At 41.9% G+C, this 26,744-nt stretch overlaps 1 protein-coding gene across 1 annotated transcript in view; it reads right to left on the bottom strand.

Annotated features, from left to right (window-relative positions):
- Nucleotides 1-26,744, bottom strand: part of LOC132831473 (serine/threonine-protein phosphatase 6 regulatory subunit 3-like) — a 92,971-nt gene that overhangs the window by 44,341 nt on the left and 21,886 nt on the right. Inside the window, exons 3-7 of the mRNA XM_060849636.1 lie at nt 17,410-17,596; nt 11,351-11,488; nt 10,450-10,515; nt 2,844-2,956; nt 1,069-1,182 (exon numbers count right to left, since the gene is read on the bottom strand). Of these exons, the coding sequence (XP_060705619.1) occupies nt 1,069-1,182; nt 2,844-2,956; nt 10,450-10,515; nt 11,351-11,488; nt 17,410-17,596 (618 nt within the window). The remainder of the gene's footprint in view (nt 1-1,068; nt 1,183-2,843; nt 2,957-10,449; nt 10,516-11,350; nt 11,489-17,409; nt 17,597-26,744) is intronic.

Raw genomic sequence — 26,744 nt, forward strand, 5'->3', positions numbered from 1 at the left:
TTCCTGTATTCAGAAACACTGTAGAGCCTGCAGTCAACGATACAGAGTATGATACTGAAACCTGTAAAGCAGGATTTGAAGACACCGTCTCCACTGACATGTTTTCTAATTATATTTTTCCAAAAATATCTGCTCTCCTCTTCTTTCCAGGCTACCCAGGCCTTACACTTCTTTGAGCAAACATGCTCTCAACTGCACTCCTCCAATGCATTAGCAAATTGGCTCCTAGAGGTGCATAAGCTTCTGAAGTACAGACAACCATCCCCATCATGATTTAAGGGGGCATACCTAATCTCCTAAGAGTAGCAAAAGGACTGAAAACAGAGTCCCAACATGCAAGGAAATGAAATGTCCCATCCTACACCCTGTAACAGTTATTTTAGCACTTGAATCAGAACATTCACAATAGTACGACAAAATCTAACTAAACTTGCACATTGTTTTCTCTTTGACAAAGATACCTACACGGTGCTCATGCTCAGTCATAAAATTACCAGAGAAAGGGAAATTCCATTAGCTGCCTTTCTGGTGAGGCTCAACTCAGATAAACAGATGCTAAATTAAATCCAATTTCTGTCAAACACAAAACCACATGACACTAATCGGGAAAAATAGAGTTTGGTTTTAGAGTTAACTGCCATCACTTCACTTTGACAATTAATTCACTAAATGTGAAATGCTTGGAGACTTTACGCAGTAAAAAAATAAAGCAAAGTCTTTCAATCAAACTGTAAATCAAGCCAGGAAGCCCTGCAATCCATTGTCACACAAACCAAGTGGGACACCCACTTTAGAATCTCTCAGAGTTAAGCAGCAACCTGTTACATCAGTAAAGACAATGCAAGTTCTGTAAACTGTTCTCACCCTCCATCCCAGGTTAGGCAGAGGAATGACCAACAAGGGCTCTCCCTCCTGATTAAATAACCTGATCCAGTGATTTAGTCTGCCGACGCATTCCACACATTTTTGTATGTGATGTAACTTGCTGCTGCAGCAAAAAAACCCCAGAGGCAGTGAAAATGCTCACAAGTAGTCACGTGCCATGCCTTCCATTTTTTACACACTTACCGAGGCCTACGTGTCTCCAACAGTGTCAGCAGTACCTGGATCCCATTAATGATCACTGACTCGTCCTTCTCGACATCAAACATGTTATTAAGAAGCTGCTCAATGGTCTCCTGTCTAGGAGAAGAAAATTCAGTGGAGATCATGATCAAAAAGCAAATATATGAGCAAAAACCTAGTTGCATCCTAAAAGTATGTTGTCAATCGACTGTATGCCCTAAAGTACTTAGTTCTCAATTACTAGGAAGTAAAGGGTGCTATAAGTTGAAATTCTTGCCGCAAGCAACAACTGATGCTGGATCAATTGTTTGTTGTCTTATATCACAGATTAATCACATTTTCACTGAAAGCTGGAATAGGCCCAAGGGGCGAAACGTTCAAAGCCCACCGCGACATATTTGATTATGTTTCAAGCAGGTTAAAGCAGAAGAATTAAACTTCTTGCAAACCAAATTATCCATGATACAGATGGCAGGCAGAGGACTGGGAAATAGGATAGCAACTTTTGGGAGTTGTGAAACTGAATTTTTTGTTTAGATAGGAGAGGAGTACACCCACATTCTTACAGAAGGTGAGGGTGCAGACAGAAGAACAATGAACAAGAGGAGAGCAACAAGGACAGACAGCAGAGGATTCAAGTCCCAAAAGTGCACACTCCTCACTTCTCTGCAGGAATTATTTTCTCATACACCATTATTCCCAAAACAGTAGTTTTACCAATGCACTACAGCCTCTTGGTACAATTAAAAACGCTGCTTAAAGTTTCAGTGTGTGCAATTGCAGTCACATTGTGACATTTTGGAGTTACACACAGCTGACAGCTGCAATATAACTTATTGTAAAATTCATCAATACATAATCATGCACCAATTAACAGAGACATGCCATCACAGTTTTGGGGATCAAGGCAGACTGGTCAAGAGAAAGCAAGGTCAAGGACGGGTCTAAGGCTTGGGTTTCTTTGTAACGCTATTTATTATTCATAAAGACTAAATATTACAATACTTGATACTCAAAGACATTCCAGGCTCTGATCTTGTTACATAATTGATAAACTATTCTATATATTCTACTGCTTAATGCTAGTTAGTCTACACCACATGTTTCTCTGCACGAGATTCTAACATTGACATGGCTAGACTTCAGGCTTCAATCCAGCTCTCCATGTGTTTTTCTCTTCACAAATCTGCGCACATTGTGCTATTTATACCCAGTGAACAGCAGCTCTTCAACATGAGTGCAAGGATGTATCAGGGTCCTAATGCCGTTACAGTTCATGGTGCAACACATCTGCTGGCCAAGGTTTTGCAACAGACAAGTCAAGGTAAAGAAAAAATTGCAGACTAAAGACCTGTTAATACAAGCATGATGAGAAGCATTAGTCAAAAGTGGCTGACAGACCGAGTGAGGTAAGAGGCTGAGGAAGATATATTGATGGAGCAAAGGTTAAATATTGTCAACAGATGTAGCAATAAGCCAGAGCAGGAATCAATCTTGATTATTTGCAGATTGCTGACATGGATAGCCTGGGTTCAGATATGAAGCATGGGCATTTGGCGAGGTAGTCGAAGAGTTACAGACATGCCAGGGACAGTAGCTGCCTCTACAATATCAAAGTCAAGATGGTGAAGTAATAGCCATTGCTAAAGACCCCAGTTACTGAGCTTTCACAATCAAATTCAGCCATCCTTACTTTGGAACTAAGCAAGCACAGGACAGCCATCCTTTCAAAGACAATTACATACCAGAAATTCAAAAGAAGAAATCACTAAACTTACTTCTCAAGTGTGGCCAACAACTGGTCTGGTTCGGGACTGTCCTGAATCTGAATCATTTGTTCTCTGCTTAGCCGGATAATATCACACAGAGACTGAGACGCATTAGAGTGTTGCTAAGATAAAGGAATGGGAAGGGAGAAAAACAAAGCTATTAAGACCGCAATTTTCATGACATTATCTATTATCAAAGTCTCATTTATATTGTCCCGTCTTATCCTGAAGATTCCCCAAAGGGTTGCACAGCAAATGGAACATTCACCAATTTGCGCAAAGGATGAATGGACCAGCTAAATTATATATTTTAACATTTGATGAATATTGAAAAAATTCGGGTCAGTACAATGGGAGAATTGCCAGCTCACTTTCCAATAGTACAAGGGCATCTTTTAATATTCACAAAACCAGATCCAGAAGACTTTCTGGTTTCAATTGAACATCTAGTACTAAAGGTGGCAACTCTGACAGGGTAGTTTTTCTTTAGCAGTGCACTTGAGTGCAAGTCCGAATTATGTGCTCAAATCTCGATATGGCCTCCTTCCTTTGGGGAAGTGATGGCTTAGTGGTATTATTGCTGGACTGTTAATCCAGAGACCCAGGTCATGTTCCGGGGATCCGGGCTCAAATCCCACTAGAGCAGATGATTGAATTTGAATCCAATAAAAATATCTTGAATTAAGAATCTAATGATGACCATGAATCCATGGTCAGTTGTTAGAGAGAGAAAAAAAAACAAATCAGGTTGACTAATATTCTTTAGGAAAGGAAACAGCCATTTGCACCTCTTCTGGTCTACATGGGACTCCAGACCCACAGCAACTGGCTGACTCTGAACTGCCCTCTGGGTAAGTAGGGATGGGCGGTAAATGCTGCCTAGCCTGCGTCATCCAAAACGAATAAAATAAAAACCTTGATATGACCTTATTTAGTGGTAAGGGTAGCTAAGTTAGACGACTTGCATCATTCCAAAGGGCTACTCAATAAGTACTGAACTCAGAGTTACATCGCTCAAATATTTCTCTAATCTGCTTAAGTTCTAAATAAAATTAAATGTCTCCCCACTGTTGAAAGAAACAAATATAAAATCATCACATAATGGATACACCTTGGTAACACTGCAAAACTGGGACAATGAAAAGAACAAAATTACAATGAATCACAAGGCACAATGTACAGTGTAATGAAAACAAGTAGTACTGAAGAAACTCAGCAAGTCTGACAGCATCTTTGGAGAGAGAAACAGGGCTAAGGTTCGAGTCCAATGACTGTTCTTTCGAATGGAACAAGAATGCAATTTGATCATGAAAAATAATAATTAGTCCCAAAATCAAAGAGCAAATTTCAGAACAGAGGTCTGAGTGATAGGTTGTTGCCAAGATGATATTGCTGGATTCGCTTTTAATTCTCAAATATCCCTGGTCTCAGGCCTCAGAACAAAGGGGGCTTGAGCACAGCCCATAGGACATTTTCCTTGACAGTCCTCTCGAGTGAACTTCTTTGACCGGAAACTCTGGGCAAGACACAAAGCTGGATAGAATCAATAATGTATCTACAGATAAGGTAAGACCACGTGACACAGAAGCAGAAATAGGTCATTCGGTCCATCGGGTCTGCTACACCATTTAATGAGAGCACAGCTGATCTGACAACCATCATCGCCACTTAGTTACCTTTTCCTCATGACTTACTGATTAACTGGCGATCTCAACCCTGAATACACTTAGTGAGCCAGCCTCATAGAACATAACAGTGCAGTACAGGCCCATCGGCCCTCAGTATTGCACAGACCTGTGGAACCAATCTGAAGCCCATCTATTCTACATTATTCCATTTTCATCCATGTCTATCCAATGACCATTTTAAAGCCCTTAAACTTGGTGAGTCTACTACTATTGCAGGCAGTGCGTTCCACGCCCTTACTACTGAGTAAAGCAATCTTTGACATCTGTCTTATATCTATCATCCCCCAATTTAAAGCTATGTCCCCATGTGCTAGCTATCGCCATCTGAGGAAAAAGACTCTTAACATCCACCCTATCTAACTCTGATTATCTTATACATCTCTATTAAGTCACCTCTCAACCTCCTTCTCTCTAATGAAAACAGCCTCAAGTCCCTCAGCCTTTCCTCATAAGACCTTCCCTCCAGACCAGGAAACAATCCTAGTAAATATCCTCTGAACCCTTTCCAAACTTCCACATCCTTCCTATAATGCTGTGACTAGAACTGTATGTAATACTCCAAGTGTGGACACACCAGAGTTTTGTACAGCTGCAGTATGATTTCAAGGTTCCGAAACTCAAACCCTCTAACAATAAAAGCTAACACACCGTACATCTTCTTAACAACCCTACCAACCTGGGTGGCAACTTTCAAGGATCGATGTACCTGCACACCAAGATCTCTCTGCTCATCTACATTGCCAAGAATCTTACCATTAGGCCAGTACTCTGCATTCCTGTTATCCCTTCCAAAGTGAATCACCTCACGCTTTTCTGCATTAAACTCCACTTGCCACCTCTCAGCCCAACTCTGCAGCTTATCTATGTCTCTCTGTAACCTACAACATCCTTTGTCACTATCCACAACTGTACAGACCTTAGTGTCATCCATAAATTTACTAATCTATCCTTCTATGCCCTCATCCAGGTCATTTATAAAAATGACAAACAACAGTGGACCCAAAACAGATACTTGCGATACCCTACTAGTAACTGAACTCAAGGATGAATATACTCCATCAACCACCACCCTGTATCTTCTTTCAGCTAGCCAATTTCTGATCCAAACCACTAAATCACCCTCAATCCCATGCCAATGTATCTTCTGCAATAGCCTACCATGGGGAACCTTATCAAATACCTTACTGAAATCCATATACACCACATCAACTGCTTTACCGTCACCATCTCAAAGAACTCAATAAGGTTTCTGAGGCATGACCTACCCTTCATAAAACTGTGCTGACTATCCCTAATCAACTTATTCCTTTCTAGATGATTATAAGTCCTATCTCTTATAATCTTTTCCAATACTTTACCTACACCAGAAATAAGGCTCACTGGTCTATAATGACCAGAGTTGTCTACTACCCTTCTTGAGCAAGGGAACAACATTTTCTATCCTCCATTCTTCTGGCACTATTCCTGTAGACAATGACAACATAAAAATCAAAGCCAAAGGCTTGGCAATCTCCTCCCTGGCTTCTCAGAGAATCCTATTGATAACTCCCACCCAGCCCAGGGGACTTATCTATTTTTACAATTTCCAGAATTGCTCACACGTCCTCCTTATGCACCTCAATCTCAACTAATCTAGTAGCCTATAGCTCAGTATTCTCCTCAGCCACATTGTCAGTATTCACACTAGAAAAAGACAAAAAGTATTCATTTAGCGCTTCCCCTATATCCTCTGATTCCACACACAACTTCCCACTACAAAGCTTGATTGCTCCTAATCTTACTCTAGTAATCCTCGACAGCTCTCTGCAATAAAATACCGCAGATTGACTACCCTCGAAGAAGTTTGCCCTCATTTCTCATCGATTCCTTCCTCAGATTATGCTCACTAGTCCTAGGTTAACCCACAAGGAGAAACGACTTTTCAGCTTCTACCCTGACAGGCCTCTAAGAATTCTATATGCTTCAATGAAGTCTCCTCCCATTCTTCTAAACTCAAGCGCAGAACCAATCTTCTCAACCTTTCCTCATAAAAAAAATCCCTCCATATGCAGGATCAATCTAGTGAACATTCTTTGATTGCTTCCTTTTTTTAACTAAATATATACAGATTTTATACACACACACACTATATAAGATAATAGGTATGGTCCCACTAGCATCTTGTATAGTTTTAGCAAGACCTCCCTACCTTTATATCTTTGTAATAAAGGCCAATATTCCATTTGCCTTCCTTATTACCTGCTGAAAAGATTGCGATAATCGCCACTCCACCTCCCAGATCACACTTACACGTGTGAACAGGCATACTAATGAAGCAGGAAATGAGAAATTTCAGGCAGAAATAGAGCACCACAACATTAGTAGGTCACCAGAATTGATGCAAAATATGGCTTTTTTCACTGCATTTTAACATCAGTATAGTCCTTGATGAACAAAATCCAGTTCAGTACTGAGTTGAGTTCCTTAAATTCAGTTGAAAGAAAAAGGACACACATTTACATAACACCTTTCGTGACTTCAGAATGTCCAAAAGTACTTCTGAAACAATGACAAAGGTTTGAATTAGCTACTTCTGCAATGTAGAAAAAAAACGATTGTTACTTTGCAAGCCACCTTACACCATGCAGGATTCCACAAAAGCACCATGATAAGGCCTGTTTACTGACGTTGACAGAAGGAAAAATAATCGACTGACTCGCGCAGAGAAACTTAGGCTGACACCTTCACTTCCTCTGCAGCAATTCAGTATGGGCAGTAAATGCTGGTCCAGCCAGCAATACCCACATCTCATGAACCAATACAAAAATAAGACTCAATTTAGGAAGTGCTGCACTCAGAGGCAGCATGTTTCAGACAAGATTCAAGGACCTCACAGTTGGCTCTGATAAAGCAAGGCACTATTTCAAAGCTGACCAGGAGTTATTCCTATGTGGAGTTGGTAAAAAGACCATTAAGAGTTTGCTGGTTAACATCCAGCAAATTTTGTGGGAAGCCAGAAATCCAGTTTAGGATCAACTTTGGTGTTAAGGAAGGGCTGTCAACTATCTACCTTTTAGATACAATGAAGATTTGGGAGTTTACCTTCCTGTTCCCATTAATCCACATGTGTCTCAAGTTACTGATAACAACACATCTTGGTGTTCAATGAAGTAGAAGCACTAACACCAGTTTTTCCAAACAGGCTAGGAGTAAAACAGGCTTCAGGGCTGAACCAGGGCTTTAGGTGGCCCGAACACCTCAGGTTTGACACCCTTACCTTCCTGCAACATTTAAACCACTTCCAGAACCTCAGGTTACTTTGGATTTGTTTTAAAGGGAGAAGCTTGCCAATCTTAAAGATTGATGTAATATCTGCACACAATGTTCCAACAAGGTTGCTGTCCATAGATTAGACGGACTGCACTGCTTGCTGCAGCTTTATGTTCAGGCTCAAGTTGGCAACTTCACCTGGATAAACACAGGGGAAAGCGCACAACTGTAAAAATGGCACTGAAGTAGCTAGAATTCTTGTGATTCCATTCTGCAGCTTGTGAATGCCAAGCCTTCAAATCAGATAGCCTGGGGTAAGACTGAAGAGTAGTCACATAAGTAACATAAAGGATTGCAACCGCATTTGTGTAACTGAACTTAAGGCAAAGTTTATGCCTTCAGTAGAGGAGAAAGGAGGACAGTTGAAAAAACTTGATACAAAGCTATTCACCACTTTAAAGACATCTGTTTCTTTCTCCTTCCTTCTACAGCTGAAGGCATTCCATTCCTTCTGTACATTAAAGCAAATGGCAATTTGCTGTCAGTAAGCTTCAACATTATTCAATTTTAGAAGACATCATAATGAAGTCCACCCATCCTGATTTGACATCAATACAAATGCATACTTGCATGATGAACTGTAATCCTGATAGCGAACAGTTAACTCAGAACAGATCAGCAATCAAATGTGGGCACTACATGGTTTTTAATCAAATGAGCAAGACATGACTATTTGAAAGCTGAGAACATGAGTTGTAGAAAACTCAATCTTTTATTTAAACAGGATCCCTACATTTCTTTAAAGTGAGGGTACTTAAATCATGCTGGAAAACATCTAGATTTACGACTGGAAAATGTGACAGGTAAGATTTTTAATCTACTACTTTCATGAAAATGGCTTCGACATCTGCGAACCTGCTGGCATCTTTGTGGGAGATTTCATGCTAGTTTTAACAAGAACCAGTCATTTTGTACACGTTTGGGATTTGTTCTTTGTTTCAGTTTTCCAGTTTGTAGCGTTAGCTCTGCCTTAGATTACAAACAAAAAAAAATGAGCAGACAATTTCAGGTTTCATGGTGGGAAAGTTGTTGCAGGGGATTTTGAGGGACAGAATTTATTTGAAAAGGCAAGGACTGATTAGCGATAGTCAACAGTGCTTTGGGCATGGGAAGTCGTGTCTCGCTAACTTGACTGAGTTTTTTGAAGCGGTGACATGGTACACATCGACTATATGGACTTCAGTAAAGCGTTAGACAAGGTTCCGTGTGGAAGACTGCTTAGATCCCATGGGATCCAGGGGAGGCTAGCCAATTGGATATAAAGTTGGCCTGAAGGTGGGAGACAGAGGATGGTAGCAGAGGGCTGTTTTTCGGACTAGAGCCTGTGATCAGTAGTGCGCCAGAAGGATCAGTACAGGGTCCATTGCTTTTCATCATTTATAGAAATGATTTGGATATGATAATGTGAGGTATGATTAAGTTTGCAGATAACACCAAAATAGGTGGTGTAATGGACAGTGAAGAAAATTATCTGAGTACAACTGGACCGTGATCAGATGGGCCAATGGACCAAGGAGTGGCAGGTGGACTTCAATTTAGATAAATGGGAGATGCTGTACTTTGGTAAGGCAAACCAGGGCAGGATTCATGCAGTTAATGGGAGGGCCTGAGGGAGTGTTGCTGAATGAAAGACCTAGGAGTGCAGGTGCACAAGGTGTTTGGCATGCTTGCTTTCATTGGTCAGAGCATTGCGGATAGACGTTGGGATGACACGTTGCAGATGTACAGGACATTGGTGAGGCCACTTTTAGAATTCTGCGTACAGTTCTGGTTGTCCTTCTACAGGTAAGATGCTGTTATACTTGAAAGGGGGCAAAACAGATTTACAAAGATGCTGCTGGGGCTGGAGGGTTTGAGCTACAGCGGGAGGCTGACTAGTCTGGGGCTATTTTTCCTTCTGAAGAGTAGGAGGCTGAGGGATGACATCATAGAGGTTTTAAAAAATGCGAGGGGCATAGGTAGGGTGAATAGCCAAGGGCATTTTCCCTGAATGGGGAGCCCAAAACTAGAAGGCATAGGTTTTGGCCAGGGGTGGGGGGTTTATAAAGGACCCGAGGGGTAACTTTTTCATATAGAGTGTGGTCTGTGTATGGAACGAGCTGCAAGAGAAAGTGGAGGCGGGTACAAAGACGACATTTAAAAAGACACCTGATAGGCAAATGAGTGGGAAGGGTATAACAGGACTTGGTGCAAATGCAGCAAATGGAACTAGGTCAGACTGGCATTATGTTCTGCTTGCATCAGAGGGTCTATTTCCAAACAGTATGACTCTCATCTTTCTACGTAGCCATGATGCCAAAACAGAAAGCAATGTCCAAAGATATTCCCACAGAATGATTCGAATATGACTATCTTCAAGTTGAGCTGAAGGCCTACCTTTTGAGATAGGCAGCATTTCTGGGCCTAAATGATTAATTCCTAGTTAGACAGGAAACAGACAGCTTTTCTAAAGTGCAATCGAAGGGAAAACTCTTCAAAATATTGATGATATAATGGGCTTAGCAGTAAAACGGTTCTGAGCAATTTATCAGCAAGTCAACGTGCATTAAATCAATTAAAGGAATTAACTGATCAGTTTGTTCGCCATTTCCTGGATTTTATGGGACATTTGCACTTACATCCTCATCTTTGGAACGGTGGATCATCTCGATGAGTCTCTGGATGATTTTCTCTTCGTTCAGCCACTGTTGGGTTACAGAAATGGTTACAGAGGAAAGACAAGTACAGCACTCAGTGCAGGACAAAAACAAACTCTTCTGATGGGCCACCCCAAAGAGGAGTGTGCCATGGAATACATAAACCTAAATGCTCATGGACACAGAGTCAAACACCGCGGGGAGGCAATTCATCCCCTTGCGTCACTGCCAGCTCTTTAAAAGGGATAAAGATTAGTACTGTTTCCCAAAATCTATCCCCATAACTGTGTATTTTATCCCCTTCTTCAAATATTTATCCAACCCTTTTGAAAGCCACCACTGCAAGTATGTCCATTATCCTTTCTCAAATTGAAACCCTGATTATCTCTCAAGAGTTAGAAAGGGTGAGTAAACCTGAGCCAGTGTGTGCTTATTCTTGTTAATTTAACTTCTTGTTTTTTTAAAAATTAGTTGACTGAATCAGGCAGTTCATAAGCATAACCCTGTAAAATATCTACGGTCAAATTAGTACACTTCATCAACTCCCATTACCTCATTCACCCTTGCCATTCCATTCCCCTCCTCCTAACATGATTCCAAGCCTAATCAGCAAATGCATTTAACCAAATTATGATAAAGTGCAAGATGTAATAATAATACAGTATCTCAGTATCCCCTTTCCAAAAAAAATGTGCACAATTACCAGTGTTTCAGTCCCTCCTTCAAAAGGATGCTTTCACATTATAGATGTCTCTCAATACTTAGCTTCTGGAGGCTATCTGTGCATTGACTTGAATCCCTGGCCCTCTTTCATTGCTTTCATTCCAGCAATATTTCAAAATTACCCTGCATTCCAAAATGAAGCACACTAAAGACTACTTACATTCAACACATCCTGCCTGAGGTGAGGCTGCTCCACACACGTGAGCAGCCGGAGTAGGAGGTCCATAATGGCCGAGGTTCCTATGTGCTTTAACAATAAGTTTACAAAATCAACCTTGTTTCGTAGAAAATCCACTATCTGCAAAATAAAAAGTTTAAACACATGAGAAAATGCAGCCTAGCAAGTGCATTACTATTTAGTTAGTGTTCTACGTGTGTTTCGACACCCTACCTGCATGGAATTTATCACAAGTAGAACAGTTTTTCTCTCTCCCTAATGCACTGGTCAAAGGTGAAACTTTTCCTGCATAGAAATTGGAAGTTACCTTTTTAAAAATGTGTTAAGAGTGTGTGGAAGCTGCTAGTTAAGCTACCATTTAGTTCCATCAACTCACAATGGAAGAGTTGGTGATGAGCAATCTTCTTGAATCGCTGTGTTCTGTGGGATGCCCAGGAGTTTAGCCAAAATGACAATGAAGCAACAGCAATATAGTTCCGAGTAAGGATAATATGCAACTTGGAGGGGAAGTTTTAGATTGTCATTTTCAAAGCTATTTGTTGCTCTTAGTCTTCTGGTTGCAGAGGTCATGAATGGGGGAAGGTGTGCTGTCGAAGAGGTCTTTCATAATCAGTGATAATGGCAGGCCTTCATCTCATAAAACAACTGTTTGTGTGGTGGTTGTTAACTCTTAATATATTGTAAGCATTATCCTTTGGGATTCAGGAGTCCATTCTGACATTGAGGTCTCTGCTGCATTTGATAGACCAAGGTTTTGGGTTGAGAAGGTGCTTGACTCGCTGGTTTCTTTCCTCTCTGGGCCCTCCTCCAGGCCAGCTGAGCTCTCCATTTCTGCTTACCTCTTGGATTGCCGTTTCGACAGTTAGGCTTCAGAGGTCATGACTATCAGCAACTCCCTCCTACTTGTCAGCATCAATCTCTGTGATCTTCCTATTTCACTTGGTATGCTTGTAGCAAAGTTATGGATGCATCCAAAGAGCAGGAGAATCGACGTTTCGGGCATGAACCCTTCTTCAGGAAGAAGGGCTCATGCCTGAAACGTCGATTCTCTTGCTCTTTGGATGCTGCCTGACCTGCTGCACTTTTCCAGAAACACATTTTCAGCTCTGTCTCCAGCATCTGCAGTCCTCACTTTTTCCGCAAAGTTATGGATGCCAGGAGGTCAAGGCAAAATAACGAGCTCAGCGTGCAGCAGGTCTTTGGATGAACACCGAAGAACACAACGAAGCCACCACAGAGGTTGGTGGATTAGCAACAAGAGTATGCAGATGGAATTTACATATTACAGGACTATAGGGTTGGTAACCTTATCCACAGAATCTCCTAGCAGGACATGTCTAAGACAGGAAAGATGGAAAGTCTTCTCTATCTCGCATGTGTTACCCAGGTTTCAGCCATACAGTACAACACTGAGGGAACAAACTTGGTAGATTTACAGTTTGGTTGCTGTTGTTCTACATACTCTCACTCAGTTTCAACCTAACAGTTGCAGCATTTGCGATTTGTGTGCTGACTTTAGCATCATTTATCGGATGGATAATCATGCAGCTTGGATAGCTTGTGAACCTAGCAACAATCCTCCAATGTTGCATTTTCAATACTGACAGATGGTCAAAGTTAAAAATCTCACAACACCAGGTTATAGACCGGCAGGTATATTTGAAAGTACAAGCCTTTGGAGAGCTGCTCCTTTGTGAGGCAGCTACCCGACAAAGGAGCAGTGCTCTGACAGCTTGTACTTTCGAATAAACCTGTTGGTCTATAACCTGGCGTTGAGAGATTTTTAACTTTGTCCACCCCAGTCAAACACTGGCATCTCCACCCCCTGACAGATGGTAGCATGGTGACATCCTGGACAATGACATTTGTCTTCCTGATGGACAAACTGAACTCCACAGATGTGAGGAAGTCTGTTTTGTTGCTAGTGAAGGCACTTTTTTCACGGAATGCTACCACGGCGCTATCATCCGAAAGCAATTCAAAGAGAACTTGATGCACCTTGAAGTTGAATATCTCGTGAACAAGGCTGAACACCTTCTAGTCAGTTTTGATATATCAGTGGACCCTCTCTAAAGATAACCTGAAGGTATATGCAGCAAAGAGAAGAATAGCTCAAAAGGCACAACACTGGCAAATAATTTTCCTGCAGCTTTCAGCAAGGAAATAACTCCATAGTTGCAATCTCTAGGTGTCACCCTTGTTTTGTACAGGGTCACAATCAAGCGCATCCTCCACCTTCCAGAGGATTTTGTGCAGGTGCTGACAAAGTGCTGGCTTCCTGCGCTTCACAAGTTCAGGTGGTATAGCACCATCACCTGGAGCTTTGCCTATAGCAAGCGAGTCAATAGTTTTGCTGAGCTCCTCCACTGAGGGTTTGACATGCAGCTCTGCCATGATAGACGGGCTTGTTGTGGCGCTGAAAGCTTCCTTGGTGTGACCCCCTGAAGTACAACGTAAGGGCATGTTCCATTAAAACTCTCCAACTGTTGAGTGCTGTCGGTGATTACCTCCACCGTTTGGATTCAAATGAAACAGCTTTCTTTGCTGATTAAATTGATATCTTCTTAATCTATTCATACATTTCTTTGTATTTCCCTTCACATTCACTACTGAACCAAATATTAAAAATCACACAACACCAGGTTGTAGTCCAACAGGTTTAATTGGAAGCACTGGTTTTCGGAGTGACACTCCTTCATCAGATGATTAAGGAGCGTCACTCCGAAAGCTAGTGTGCTTCCAATTAAACCTGTTGGACTATAACCTGGTGTTGTGTGATTTTTAACTTTGTACACCCCAGTCCAACACCGGCATCTCCAAATCAGAACCAAATATTAGCATTGACGAGGCTCGTGAAGCTACGTTTGCCCACAAAGCTGATATAGACTGGTTTTATACTGTTATAAACTGATTATCAAACTGTAACAATTTACAAACAGTTCTCTTAATTCATTGAAGAATTGTAAAATCTGCAAAAATGAGAAAGGGATTTTAATTCTAACTACTAATTTTTAAGCACACCTTCTGATGTATTTTTTTTTATTAAAACCAGAGTCTTGAATTAGAAGCACAACATTGCACCATACATACATCTTGAGAGCACAGGGTACTCATCAGGAACCAGAAAAGTAAACAGACAGGAACTGTTTTCCATCAGCTCTTGGGCATTTGCTATATCGTAACCCTGTCCATTTGGGTTAAAGACATGTTCATCCATCCAGAGAACAAGAGATGACAAAATCTGTCCATGTTGACACCAGTGGTCAGTTTACATGGTGGATTTATATTTAATCACAAAACACCTGCCATTCATTAATGCCAAGCAAAACCTCCGCACGTGTCAAAAGTTACTAAACACACACGAGTCAGCATAACTTTCCCAGCTTCCTAATTTAGATTAACTGGCAGGAAAGGATCAGTGGTGCAGGTACTATGTTTATTTTTCACAACAGCACTTCAAGTTCCCATTGCACCTTTCCCACATCATATTCATCCTGTTGCTTTCATTCCCCTCACTTCATTCCCATCTTTTCCCTTCGTCCTAGGTATTGTTATTCCAACCACCCCTTGCCGCTACCCTCCTCCTCCTCCTCCTCCCCCCCACACTATGCCTTGCCTCCTTTGCAGCAGAGTGCTTCGTGTCTTGCACGGTAATTTAGTATAACTGGCAATCTGCACCAGTGGGATGGTGGTTAGTTAATCTGATCTTTGATAACTTTACTGTGGCATTTGGGTACTCAGAATGTACAAACCCACCAAGTGAAGCATCTCTTAAACTGTCTAAACAGTCCAGACAGGCGAAAGTAGCAGATTATTATCATTGTTTCATTCCACTGTCTCAATCCCACATTCATATGGATGTTTCTCAGTCACAACCTACCAACTACAATCCCAATTTCTGGCTCAGCCTAATCAAAACCCTTAAGATGAGATGCTATAGGAAGAACAGAAAGGGGGGCGAGAGAGGAAGGGAGTGGTGGCTTAGTGAAAGATAACCCAGTACAGTTGTACTTAGGTAGGATATACCTGGGAGAACATTCAGTGAAGTTACATGGGTGGAACTGAGGAATAAGAAAGGAATTAGGATTGTATTCTACGCCTTCCAATAGTCACTGAGTCATTTGAAGAGGCGACAAAGATTTAAAGGACCTGGGGGAGGAGGGGGTGGGGGGGGGGGGCGGGAGGGGAAGGAGGCGAGGAACAACTTTTTCACACAGAGAGTGGTGCGTGTATGGAATGAGATGTCAGAGGAAGTAGTGGAGGCTGGTACAATTACAACAGTTAGAAGGCATGTGGATGGCTATATGACTAGGAAAGGTTTAAGAGGGAAATGGGCCAAATGCTGGCAAATGGGACTAAATCAGTTTAGGATATCTGGTCAGCATAGACGAGATGGACTGAAGGATCTATTGCTGTGCTCTACAACTATGACCCTATGGAGGTGGTAGGCTACCACCACTCCACCTGTGCAGCAACAAAGGACTTGGTGTTTGTTCAGACTGGTCCCAATTTTTAAAGGTGCTACGTGTGAGTTATAGAATTGTGTGTGAATTGTGTCAGAGAACAAATCAGGCTTTTCTGTAAAACTTTAGTAATCAGAGACAAACAAAACCCCTCTCTGTAATTAGTTAACAAAAAACGATGAGATTAGATTCTCTACAGTGTGGAAACAGGCCCTTTGGCCCAACAAGTCCACACTGACCCTCTGAAGAGTAACCCACCCAGATCCATTTCCACTTGAGTGAGGCACTGGTGGAACTACTGTTCAGGAATACATTGTTCTGCAAGGAATGAGAAAAAGAGCTGGCACTCTTTTATCTTGAGCCCTCTTCACTTCCCTCTGTTCTCAGTGATCATCTCAGTGCCCTGGACGCTTAGTGAATTACATATAATCACTAGCCAGGAATGAGGATGGATGATCTACTTCAAACTTCTACAGATCAGTCTGAGAATCCAAGCTACACTGTTACTCTTCTCTGCAGCCTCTCCACAGCAAGCATCACAATTTAAGATCAGTAGAAAGAAATGGTGGTGTATTCCATTAGAGGAAGCTGCAAGTCTAGGTCAGGAAATGGAGATCTGCATGCTTATAGATGCTGCTTCAATCACCCCCAGTCATCATCAGAGAAGAGAATCTCCACTGTGGAGGACTGAAATTTTTCCATTTCTTGCATTTATCATCCTGTTAGGCATCATTTGGTTGTATGATCCGTTGCCTGTTAGGAACGTCGGTGAAAAGGAAACACAAAGGATCACTAGTCAGCAGACCCACGTCATCTCAGTCTGGAATGTAGCTCCAGTTCCTACCCATCTGCCCAAAATTCCCTCTCCCACTGGGAAATTATGAAAGGAAACAAAATCAATTTAATATTTTAACTGGCTTCAAATTACACTACTCCCAGCACAACTGAGTATTCCAATTCTTCTCTGCTGGCCTCCTATTTTCTATCTCCATTTACTTCGTCGACTAAATTCTAAGTCACACTGTCCCTTTCACTCAACATTTCCCTATTCCCAAATCTACTAAACGTTTTCAGGCCGCCATTTTAAGATTTTATAGCAGCATTTAAATTCTTCCCCATCATTGAACTCTCCTCCACTCACCAAGAACTGCAGCTTCCTCTAACTCCGGACTATTATGCTTCCTTCATCCCCACAATTAGCTCCAGTCATTTATCCCCAGGACCATCTTTTCAAAAGCATTTAATTATCTAGCTCACAGTCAACTCTAACTCACTGACCAATCCTTCGGTCATATGTCCCAGGGCTGCTCTCTTTGGCTCAACAGCAACTTTTCTTTGATTATGCTCTTTTGAACCCTAGCCTGTGATATTCTACTGCATTAAGAGGTGCTATACAAATGCTATTATTTGTTGTTGTTGTTTCAAACCCTGCAGCCCTCAGCGAAGTCTGAAATTGGTAGTGGCAGTGACAGGAAGAATTCAGTAGTGTAAAAGATCTGGACAGAAGCGCATTAAATAAAAATTAAGTGCACTGGCTTAAGGACACCCAGTTTAAAATAATCAAATCCAGTCACATACCTGTTCGCTCTTCCTGTTGATGAGGATGCCCATTACTTTACTGAAGAAGCTTGCCAACAAAGGGTTAAGTATACTGTCATTTTGCAGGAAGGCATAGAGACGGCTCAGCAGTGACTCATCCTCGCCCAGTGCATCATTAACCTGTGTCACATCAGCAGTCAGGATCTCACAGGATATATTAGGGTACCTGGATTAAGATAGTTTAATTTGTAGATTAAACATTCCAAGTGAAAGCTATTTTCTGCATTATAAAAAGGCCTTTTCAGGAAAACTAGTTCATTCGCATTACTGAGCTTTCAGGCACAGTACAGGGTGTGGGGAATTTTCATACTAAGCAGACCCAACAGCACAATTATATGTTTCATCCTGGCTAACTTCGTTCTGTCTGGGTGGGAGCAGTTTCAGCTACATAACATTAGGGTGATTAAAAGTCTGTAATTAGTAGTCGCAGAGATAGAAGAATTAGTAGTGTAAAAGATCAGGACAAAAGTGCATTAAAAAAAAATTAAGTGCACTGGCTTGAGGACAACTTTCCCAGCCCTCAGAATATATTGGCAACAACACTAATGGCTCCGATAAATCCAACAGCATATAAGGATCTCCATATTCTCCATATAAGCGCTGCACAAAAATACAAGATGGCTTGGAACATTCAATACAATCAATGTAACAGTTATGGAAAAATTAGCAAATTTTCTGTTGAGCAGTGCAAGAGGTACAAGCCTGTGTGAGAGAGACAGACAGAGAGGGGGAGCACACTCACTCTGTCACAAGAAAGAGAGAATGAGACAGCACGCGACAGAAAGAGTGAGAGGGACAGAGAGAGAGAGAGAATGGGGGCGAGAGAGAGAGAGAGACAGACAGAGAGAGCGAGAGAGAGCGAGAGAGAGCGAGAGAGAGCGAGAGAATGAGAGAGTCAGAGAGAAAGCCCAAGAGTCCCATTTGGGACGACAATGAGACGATTCTCACTTTGATTCGGCGCAAGTTTAAAGAAAATACATGAAACATCACATTGTATTTGTACCAGTCCATTAAGCATTGTCAGGATAGGCATGGGATTAGGAAGGCAAATGGAATGTTGTTGTTGTTTACTGGAAGGGAAATGGAATATTATTCCATAAAGGGATATTTTGCGACAGTTGCACAGGTCATTGATGAGAACAGTGTACCTTTGTAGAGGGTTGTTTTTGGAAAATGACATAATTGCATAAGGAGTATTAGGAAAGAACGTTCATTCAACCGATTCCTGGCACAAAGGAATTACGTTTGAGGAACTGTTGGGCAGGATGGGCCAATACCCATCGGAGACCCAAGGGGTCTGTTTCAATGCTCTGAAGGGAGTTCACTGGGTGGATGCTGGAAAAACACAGTTTAAAAATAAGGGGTGTCCCAGACAAGACGGAGATAGAGAGAATTTTTTTTTCTGATTCTCTGCCCAGAGAATGGTGAAGGTGAAGTTGTTGAATATTTCTCAGGCAGAAGTTGATGCAGTTTTGATTAACAAAGGGTATCAAGGATTTGCAGAAACCTGGAGTTGAGGCCACAATTCTATTAGTCTCAATCTTATCAAATGGCAGAGCAGACCTGACAGACAACTGGACTCCTCCTAACCCACTTGTTTTGATTAAATGCAGAGTTAACCTTGCTCTTACTCCATGCAGCACTTGGATACCAGATGCATGCAAAGCTTCCTCATAGTTCTAGTGGCCTATTTTAACCACAACTATACCCACTGGAGCACCAACTGAATACAGCTAGTTGAAAGCAAGTATCTTTCCACTCAATTACATTAAACGGTTGCAAAAAAAGCAGAAGCCTGTTTGCAGCAGATCAGATTAAAATTAAGTTCAGGAGCTAACTTTCCTCCCACAACCTCCCTGATGGTTTAGTGGCTAAAAGTTTCACTCATACTGAGGAATACAGACTGGGAGGATCCAGGGCTTGATTGCTGTTCAATCCTGAGGTTTCTAACTTCAAACAGACAAGCAAATTCCTAGCGGGTGGGAGGATGCAGTTAAGAGAAGAACAAACATGGAGGGTGTGTGCACGTGCCGCGTGGCACAAGTTATCAGCCTGCAGCTATCCCTCTTCCTTGTCACGATCCTTACAAACGATGCCAGAAAATCCAGTCAGATCCCTCATGTCATGACAGATTTTTGAATGATGATCCAATTAGTCTTACTCTTCACCTTTTTACTCGGAACCCTTCATTTTCAAATACTGATGCGCTTTGACAGTTTTCTACTAGCCTTTCAATCTGTTCATTCCAGATGGTTCTGAGGAAGTCATTTTCTTCACTCTCTCACAAACAAGGGCCGTTTTTCCCTCCACAGGTACTGGCAGGCTTGCTGACTATTTCCAGCACTGTGCCTTTACTTTAGATTTTCTACACCCACAGAATCTTAATTTTGCTGTTCTCTATGACAATTCTGGGGAAACACTTCATTGCACAACATTATTAGTTAAAGATTGCTTTGATGAGCCACTGTTGCAAATGACTCTGGATCATTAGAATACAAGCAGAGTCTGGGCTGTAGATCAACAGTTTTCACCCCAAGAATACAAATGCACAGTGTGTTCTGAAACTTCTCCATTTCAGGCCACATCAATGTACTCATTCTAGTTAAAAAACAATTTTCTCCTTTCTTTACAAGTGCCACCCTCCCTGACATTCCCATTTATGGGAGACACAGGAACAGCTCCAATAACCACCATGGCGAGTGACATCTACACTTCCTCCTCTCCCCTGAATTAGGGAGGAGCCTGCTACCCACAGACCCTCCCATATACCACAACTGCGATAACGAATATGACCTACACCACACTTTCAGCAGATAGCATCATGTTCGAGAACTGTCACAGCAGCGAGCAAAAATTGTTCCTGACGCGTCATTACTGTTCATTAGCTAAAGTTTGATTTGAGTCACATGGTCACGCACTCATCTCCTCGTTTATTGGCAACACTTCAGTGCTTCACAGAGGAAGTGCTGCATTATTGGAAGTACATCTCTCAGAAGACACAATAAACCCAAGGCACAACCTACTGGTTCAGGTGGATGCAAATGATCAATGGGAATATTTGAAGAACTGCAAGAGCCTGCTCACTAATCTGGACATTAATCCCTGGTTGGACAGTTTACTGCTGCATTCCAGATGCTGCTGTGTTCAGACTGGTTGGTCCATAGTAACTACACTTCAAAAGCAATTCATTGATTATAAGGAAGTCCAAGTGAACAAATGTTCCTGTCTTGGGGATAGTTTCAGTCTCAAGTGTTTCAATACATGCCTGTTTCTGCAGAAGATAGGACATTTTTGAAAAAAAAAGTTTCAATGGTTAAGCCAGCATTTATTGCCCTTTAGAAAGGTAGCGAGCAGCGTCCTTGGAACGCTGCAGCCCATGTGGTGCTGGTACTGTCTCAAAACTGTTAGAAAGGGAGTCCACAGTCTTGAATAAGGAACATTGAAGGTTGTGGCAATATCAATCCCAAATCTGGATAGTAATTGAGTTGGAGGGAAATTTACAGATGGTGATATTGTCATGTGCCTGCTGCCGTTCTCCTGCAAGATAGTAAAGGACTTTAGTTTGGGAGTTCCTGCTGGAAGAGCCTTGGTAAGTCGTGCAGTACACCTATAACTGGTCAACACTATTGCCACTGTGCATTGATAATGGACTGAGTGAATGCTGATGATACTCAAGTGGAAGTTGCTTTTATGCAAGTTGAGCCCAAATTTGCACACTACCAACATAATACTCACTTATTTAAACATACAGGCAAAGCAAATCTCACAACTGAGCTGTGGCTCAATAAGTAGCACTCTCACCAGAGTCAAAAGACTATGGGTTCAAGCTAATCCAGAAACAGGAGTACTTGAGCTTACCTGAAACAGTACTAATGGAGAAATGCACTAAGTAAAGCCTTTCCGGCAAGATGCTAAACTAAGGCCACGCCTGCTCTTTCAGACAAATGTAATACATCCCACAGCATTAAGCAAAGGGGAGGAGGAATGTTCACCCCAATCAGTATTCTGGCTAATATTTATCGCTCAATTATGAAAAGAAAATCTTTCATCATTGTTCATGGGACCTAGCTGTGCACAAATTTACAAATGTACTTCCTACATTGCATCAGTGGCTACATTCAAAAAGCACTTAGAAGTTTCAAGGTGATGTCTAGAGCTCTCTCAATGCAAGTCCTTCTTTCAAGAGGGCATGGACTTTTATTTAAACTCTGTTGTGATCAGAAGCGTTTATTTCATAAGCTCTGACTTGTTAATAAGATTCAGGGTACTTGAGATAAACAATTATTAGGAACACGGTTTTATTTATATAAAGGTTACGAATTGAAACTTCTGTATCTGGAGCAGCACCAAAATTGACCAGTGTGTTTTTTTTTGGTGGTGTTAATTGCGGGAGGAATGTTGGCAAGGACATAGAAAGCCTGCAGCTCTGTGAGCAATACTGTCAGAGGCAGTAATGTCTTCCTGATTCAGAGGAACAGACACAAAGAACCTCAGGTTTTAGGTTTCATCTGACGGATGGCATTTTTGAACAATTTAGCTCTCCCTCGGTGCAGCTTCGGAATATCAATTGAGATTATGAACTGAAACCCCTTGTGCTGCACGAATCCATAATCTTCTGACCCAGATGCACGATTGTATGTCAATTGACATACAAAGTAATAAACTTCATAAGAACCAACACCAGAAGCACCAGACTGATGATATTTTATAACTTGCTGTGGTGCATACCGAAAATTTAGAGGTGGGAAGAGAAGAAAGAAATGAAATGTAAATGTAGGAGTAAAAGCTTCAATTGTCAGGATTACAGCTTTTGCATGACCAAATGACTAAAATTGCACTTTTATTACAGGAATTTTACGACCATTTTGTGATCTCATTCCGAAATTCTGCCCATTTATAATTAGATTCCAGTAGTTTATGGTGCTTGAATAAGTAAATTCAGTTTTTATTGCCAGGGACTTAGTATTTTTACTCATGGTTTGAGGATTTTAAGCTGCAGTTCCATCCCTCCGTGCAGAAAGTGCAAATTAGCAGAGCTGATCATGTGAGATAACTTAACAAATACAACGGAGGCCATAACAACACTCAGGCCAATGATAACATCTTATCCTTATCATTTTTCATCTTCTCATTAACATTATGAATTTAAATATCGAGTTAGACACATAATAGCAGGTAATGAAAGGAACATTGCTGGGGGAGGCAGCAATTTCAGTGGTAGTGATGCCAGTTCATCATTAAAAGCATATGCCAAATTTTGATGTTAAAAATCTTGTAACTTCACTTTGACTGGTCTGTGAGAAATGAAAAAAATACGCGAGTCCTGTAAGGATTTCTGCAATGGTGGGACAGAGATAGTAGAACACAGGAAGGAGGGCTTTACTCCATGTACAGCAGTGATACATCTGATCTCAGAATGCTGGATAATGTCACTCTGTTTCTGAATTGGCCAGTGGCCCATTCCCAATTTTAATATCACTCACCAGGGTTTGCATTCAAATGAGTTTAAAAATAAAGAGAGAGGAAGGCAAAATTAGTTGAATTAAAATTCACCCTCCCTTTAACTACTTACAGACAATGTACTACAACACTTGATTTAAAGCCATGGTTCAAATGGTCCAAATAAATTTTTTTAACATTAGATTCTCCTCAGTATCAGCTACCGTTTTGTGGGAAGAACATTCGCCCCAAGTCAGAGGGCTACAGGTTTAACTTCCATTCCAAGATTTGACAAAATAAGGCTGGCACTCCAGCATTGTAGTGAAAGATTACCAGACGTCAGAGATGCCACTTTTCAGATGAGAAGTTAAACTTAGATTCTGTTTGTCCTAATAAAAACAGAAAGTGCTGGAAATACTCAGGAGGTCAAATGCTCAGGAGTTATATTAGACTTGAAACCTAAACTGCTTCTCACTCCACAGATGCTGCCAGATACAGGTTTCTTTACTAATTTCTGCTTTTAGAAGAAAATTCTGTTTTCCAGCATCTGCAATACTTTGCTTTTATTCCATTTGTCCTTTCAAGGGGATGTACAAAGATCCCACAACACTATTTCAAAGGCAAGCAGGAATTTCCTTAATCCTGGCTAATATTTATCAATCAGCCAAGGCCACTAAAAACAGATCAACTGGGCATTATCACATTGCTCTTTGCTATGTGTAAATTGGCTACCATGCTTTCTGCATTACCACAGTGACTACACCACACAGTATTTCTTCAGCTGTAAAACATCTTGCAATGTTCTCCTGGCTGAAGAAGATTTAATATAAATACAACTCTGCTCTGTTGTTCAATTGAAACAATTAAAGAATGGGAGTTTTAAGAGGAAACTTGCATCCCAAGTCAAGCCAAGTCTCATTCCATTAGTCTTCATGAGTTGGAGGTGCTAGGATTGGACTGGGGTGGCCAAAGTTAAAAAGAAAATCACACTATCAGGATATAGTCCAACAGGTTTAGTTGGAAGCACTGCGCCTTCATCAGGTGGTTGTCCGGAAGCTAATGCTTTCAACTAAACCTACTGGACTATAACCTGGTGTTGTGTGTGTGTGTGTGTGAGATGGTGGTGGATGGTGGTTGTGGAATGGCCTAGTGCTTGCCAGAGGGAACAATCCCCACAAAATGCAGACGGGGGAATGACGGGAAGATGAGTTTGCTGGTGGTGTTCTGCTGGAGTCGTCTGAAATGGTGGAGAATGATCCTTTGAATGCAGAGGCTGGTGGAATGAAAAGTGAGGACAGGGGGGCCGATCACGCTGTTGAGTGTGATGGGAAGGGGCAAGGGTGGAAGCACGGGTGACAGGATGACGGCCCTATCAACCACAGTAGGTGGGACACCATGGACATGGAAGAAGCAAGCCCTGTCACTAGCGCTGTTTTGGAAGGCGGCATCATCCAAACAGATACGATGTTGGCAAAGGAACTGGGAGAAAGTGATGAAGTTCTTGAGGATGTGGGGTGTGATAACCTGTAGCGAAGATAGCTATGGGAGACAGAGGCTTTGCAGTGGACAGCTTATTCTCTGAAATAGAGACAGAGAGATCAAGGAAAGGAAGGGAAGTGTCAGAAATGGACGATGCGAAGGTTATACAGGCATGAAAATTGGAGACAAAACAAATGAAGTTTTCAAGGTCTCGGCAGAAGCATGAAGCAGCACCAAATCGATACATTGATAAAAAGACTTGTGGAAGGGGTTTTTTGTAAGACTGGAACAAGGACTGTTCCCCATACCCTATAAAGAGCCAGGCATAACTGGACACATACGGGTGCCCACAGCCACTCCTTTGACTTGGCAAAAGTGAAATGAATTAAAGGAGAAATTGTTCAGTGAGCGAACAAGTTCAATCAGGAGCAGCAGCAGTAGATGGGGATTGTTCAGGCCTCCGGTTGAAGCGGCCGGGAGCTCTCAGACCATCCTGGTGGGGAACAGAGGTATATAGAGATTGGACACCCCTGGTGAAGAGGAGGTAGTTAGGGCCAGGGAACTGGAAATTGTCAATACGGTGGAGGGCATCAGAGGAGCCTATATCAGCAGATATAGGTGGGCAGGTTCTGGACAAGTGGGGAGTGGATTGAGGCATGGTAGGAGGAAATGAGCTTGGTGGGTCAGGAACAGGCTGATACGATGGGCCTACCAGGGCAGTCTGGTTTGCGGATTTTGGGAAGGAGGTAGAAGCGGCTGTTCAGGGTCGAGAGACAACTATGTTGGAGGTCGGGAGTGGAGAAATTTCCGAAGGTAATGAGGTCGGTGACAGTCCTGGCAATAACGCAAATGTCTACCTACTAAGTAAATGCAAATTGATGATGACCAAAGGATCATGAAGGCTTTCTGGTGGGGTGCTAACAGAATTGAAAGAAAGAGGAACTACATGAAAAGACATAATACAGATTTTGGTATCAGATTGTATTGTAATTTCAAGGGAAATTGACTAGTCAGCGCTTTAGGTGGAGGAGAGGGTTAGTACAGCCAAACATTTGTCTCATGTGCAAGATGAGGTGAGAGGGGTCAAATTTAGAAGAAAGGAGAGAAACCAGGAAACGGTGCAAGTTGAAGGCACTTCAAGGCAGGGGAGCAGCTGAATGGAGAGTCTCAATCTCAGCAACAAAGCAGATCACAACTTCCTTGCAACAGAGCTTAATATTTCATGAAGCAAAAACAAACAGCTACAGAAACTCAACAGGTCTGGCAGTATCAAAGGAGAAAACAGAGAGTCAGTGTTTTGGATCCAGTGACAGAATTCTGAAGAAGGGTCACTGGATCCAAAACATTGACTCTACTTACTCCTCATAGATGCTGCTAGACCAGGTGTGTTCCTCCAACTGTTTGCTTTTGTTTCAGACTTCCAGCATTTGCAATTCTGTGTTTTATTTCATATTTCATGGTTTGTGCATTTCAAAATCTGATGTAAAGGCACTGTTATACAATTACCACCAACTTCAAACGACTAACAGCACTTTGAGTCATTGCTGACCCAGCTCACAATTTAGACAGGTTCTGTTGCACTGTCAACTATATGGCAAGGACAGACTACTGAGCTATTACAGATGTGTTTTATGGATGCAATATATAAAACCAAGGCAGCATCTACCTGCTCAGGTAAGACTCTAGAGATCTATTTGTTGAGCAGCAGGGAAGCTTCTAAATGTTCTATCAACATTGCTCAATGCACCAACATCATAGGCAAAGATGAAGGTAAAGTCACCATAGTCCCAGAGGGCTGCTCTCTCATCAGTGAGACACAACTGATTGTGGTTTAACATGAGCGTCCTGCGCCTTAAGAGATGAGAGGGGCTGAGATGGAGTGTCCTTCATGGCAACCTGAGCTGGTGCGGGAACTGAACCTACACTGCTGGTGTCACCCTGTATTACAAACCAGCTGTCCAGCCAACTGAGACAAAGCAAAGGTAAAATGCCAAGAACAGATGACCTGGTTATCCTTGTAAATGCCAGATGCTGCATTTGTTGATGTTGCAAAAGTTTAGGAGGTAATCTCTTGGCTGACATTTTTGGCTCCTGGGAGCAATGACTATATGTCCACAATGGCAGATGAGGACTATGTGAGTCTTATCTATGGAACTCTGTCCAAATACCTCCGTAGAATCCACAGATCCATGGAATCCCTATGGTGGGGAAACAGGCCCAAAAAGTCCACACCGACTCTCCAAGAAGCATCCCTCCAAGAGTCACATGCCCTCCCACCCACCCTATCGCTTCCCATGGCTAATCCATCCAAATTACACATCCCTGGACACGATGGGCAATGTGGCATGGTCAATCCATCTAACCTGTACATCTCTGGACTGAGGGGGGAAACTGGA

This window comes from Hemiscyllium ocellatum, chromosome 33 (assembly GCF_020745735.1).
Source record: "Hemiscyllium ocellatum isolate sHemOce1 chromosome 33, sHemOce1.pat.X.cur, whole genome shotgun sequence".
NCBI classification, from domain to species: domain Eukaryota; kingdom Metazoa; phylum Chordata; class Chondrichthyes; order Orectolobiformes; family Hemiscylliidae; genus Hemiscyllium; species Hemiscyllium ocellatum.